The sequence below is a fragment of the Plasmodium gaboni genome, assembly GCF_001602025.1.
Source record: "Plasmodium gaboni strain SY75 chromosome Unknown, whole genome shotgun sequence".
Taxonomy (NCBI): Eukaryota; Apicomplexa; class Aconoidasida; order Haemosporida; family Plasmodiidae; genus Plasmodium; species Plasmodium gaboni.
In genome coordinates this window covers 1,052-2,992 of record NW_017385278.1, presented here as the reverse complement: position 1 = coordinate 2,992, position 1,941 = coordinate 1,052, and the positions used below count along the sequence as shown (strand labels likewise).

Sequence of the window (1,941 nt, the reverse complement as noted above, 5' to 3'; positions counted from 1 at the left end):
TTTTTTTTTTTATTATTATTATTTTTTATGTATAAATGATATAAATTAAAATGAGGTTCTTGTAAAATATAATATTTTTTTATTTATATATATATATAAAAAGATTATATGACAAAGTAAGAATCCAAAATAAAAATATGAGAACTAAATATATATATTTAGATATTTTTTATTTTTATTAAATATTCCTCTTACATATATGTGATTATTTATTTCGAACAGTTTTTATGTGTTTTTTTTTTTTTTTTTTTTTTTTTATCATTGAAGGAAAAATTCGTTATAACAGAAAATACGAACATTTATGAATTGATAGAAATATAAAGAAATATACAAATTTTATAAAATAAAATAATGATTATGAAAAATAAAATTATTTATATATTATTATATTAATTACAGAACACACATATAGTAATATAGAATGCGAAACTATTTATGAGTAATAATATATAAATATAAATTTGTGGTGGTTATATATATGTCCATATATGTATATCCCATGGAACATATTATATAATATGACATATTTTTTTTTTTTTTTTTTAAAATAGAATGATTAATCTATTGGAATTAAGGTGGGATTTTTTTTCCATGTTTCTGAAATATGGAACAAATTTTTAAATACGAAATAAGACATATCCGCAATATCATCTTTAGTAAGATCTAATTTTTTTTTCTTACCTTCATTTTCAATAGATGTCATAACTTCTTTTAATCTTGGTATTATTTCATTTCCCATTCTAAAATTTCTTGCCATTTGTTTTTCCGATTTAATATTAATTTCATCAATTATTTCTTTGGTTGCTTTAGCTCTTCTTCTTGATTCTTCTTGAGGTAATTCAGGAACTTCATTTATTTGGTTTTTCCTAAAATTGTAGTAAACAACTCCAGCTAATAAATTTGTTAGAATAGCTAATCCCAAAATTGATGCAGATATAAGAATTTTTTTCTTCTTATCATTATTCTTCATTTTTTTCTCAAACTTAGTAAATCGGTCCTTAATCCTGGAAAGGAATCCATTCTTTGTGTAACATGGTGAGAAAATATTTATGGACAATAGAAATACCAAAAGGGTTAAGACTTTTAAAATCCTCATTTTGATAAAAGTGTTCTAGGAATCCAACTGTATTATAAATATAAATATAAATAAATAAATAAATATATATATATATATATATATGTATCATTTTTATATAGTTAATCATATATTAATATATATATATATATATATATATATATATATATATATGTATTATTTTTATTTTTTATTCTTTACTATATATTTTTTCTTTAATGGAGTATTTTACCTGAAAGGGATAATAATATAAGCTTCCTAAAATTTGATAAGAGTTTTTTTTTTTTTTTTTTTAAATAAATAAAAATATACTCTTCCCAAAGATATTTTTTAATATTAAAAAGTGTAAATAATTTTTTTTTTTTTTTATAATATGTTATACATATACTTATTTGGATTTTCAGATATATATATATTAAATTTATTTAATATTTTTATTTTTTTTATTTTTTATAGTTTTTATGGATTTTATAATTTATATTTATAACAATATAATAAGATTTTTTTATATATTTATTGTTAAATGTGTGGGTTTCATATAAAAAATATAAGAAAAAAGGTATCTTTATAATTAAGAAAGAAATTTAAAAAAATTTTTTTTTTTTTTAAATATTATATAAAATTAAAAATATAATTATATATATTTTTTTATATTATATGAATGTTAATATATATTAATAATAAAAATGATTTTTTTTTTTTTTTTTTTGGTATTCTTTTTGACATGCAACCATTTCGGGTACAGAAATAAATATATGCTCTTTTTTTTTTTTTTTTTTTTTGAAATGTTATGAAGATAGTATTCAAGGAGGATTCAATTAGTAATTAATCAAAAATGAAGAAAATGAAATTGTAAATGTGTTTTA

General features: G+C 17.2%; 1 protein-coding gene across 1 annotated transcript; it reads right to left on the bottom strand.

Moving 5' to 3' along the window:
- Nucleotides 1-556: 556 nt before the first annotated feature.
- PGSY75_0010400 (early transcribed membrane protein) lies at nt 557-1,096 on the bottom strand (the record flags this gene model as incomplete). The annotated part of the gene is made up of 1 exon (XM_018783241.1): nt 557-1,096. The coding sequence occupies one exon, from the start codon at nt 1,094-1,096 to the stop codon at nt 557-559; it is 540 nt and encodes a 179-aa protein (XP_018638976.1).
- Between the last annotated feature and the right edge of the window lie 845 nt (nt 1,097-1,941).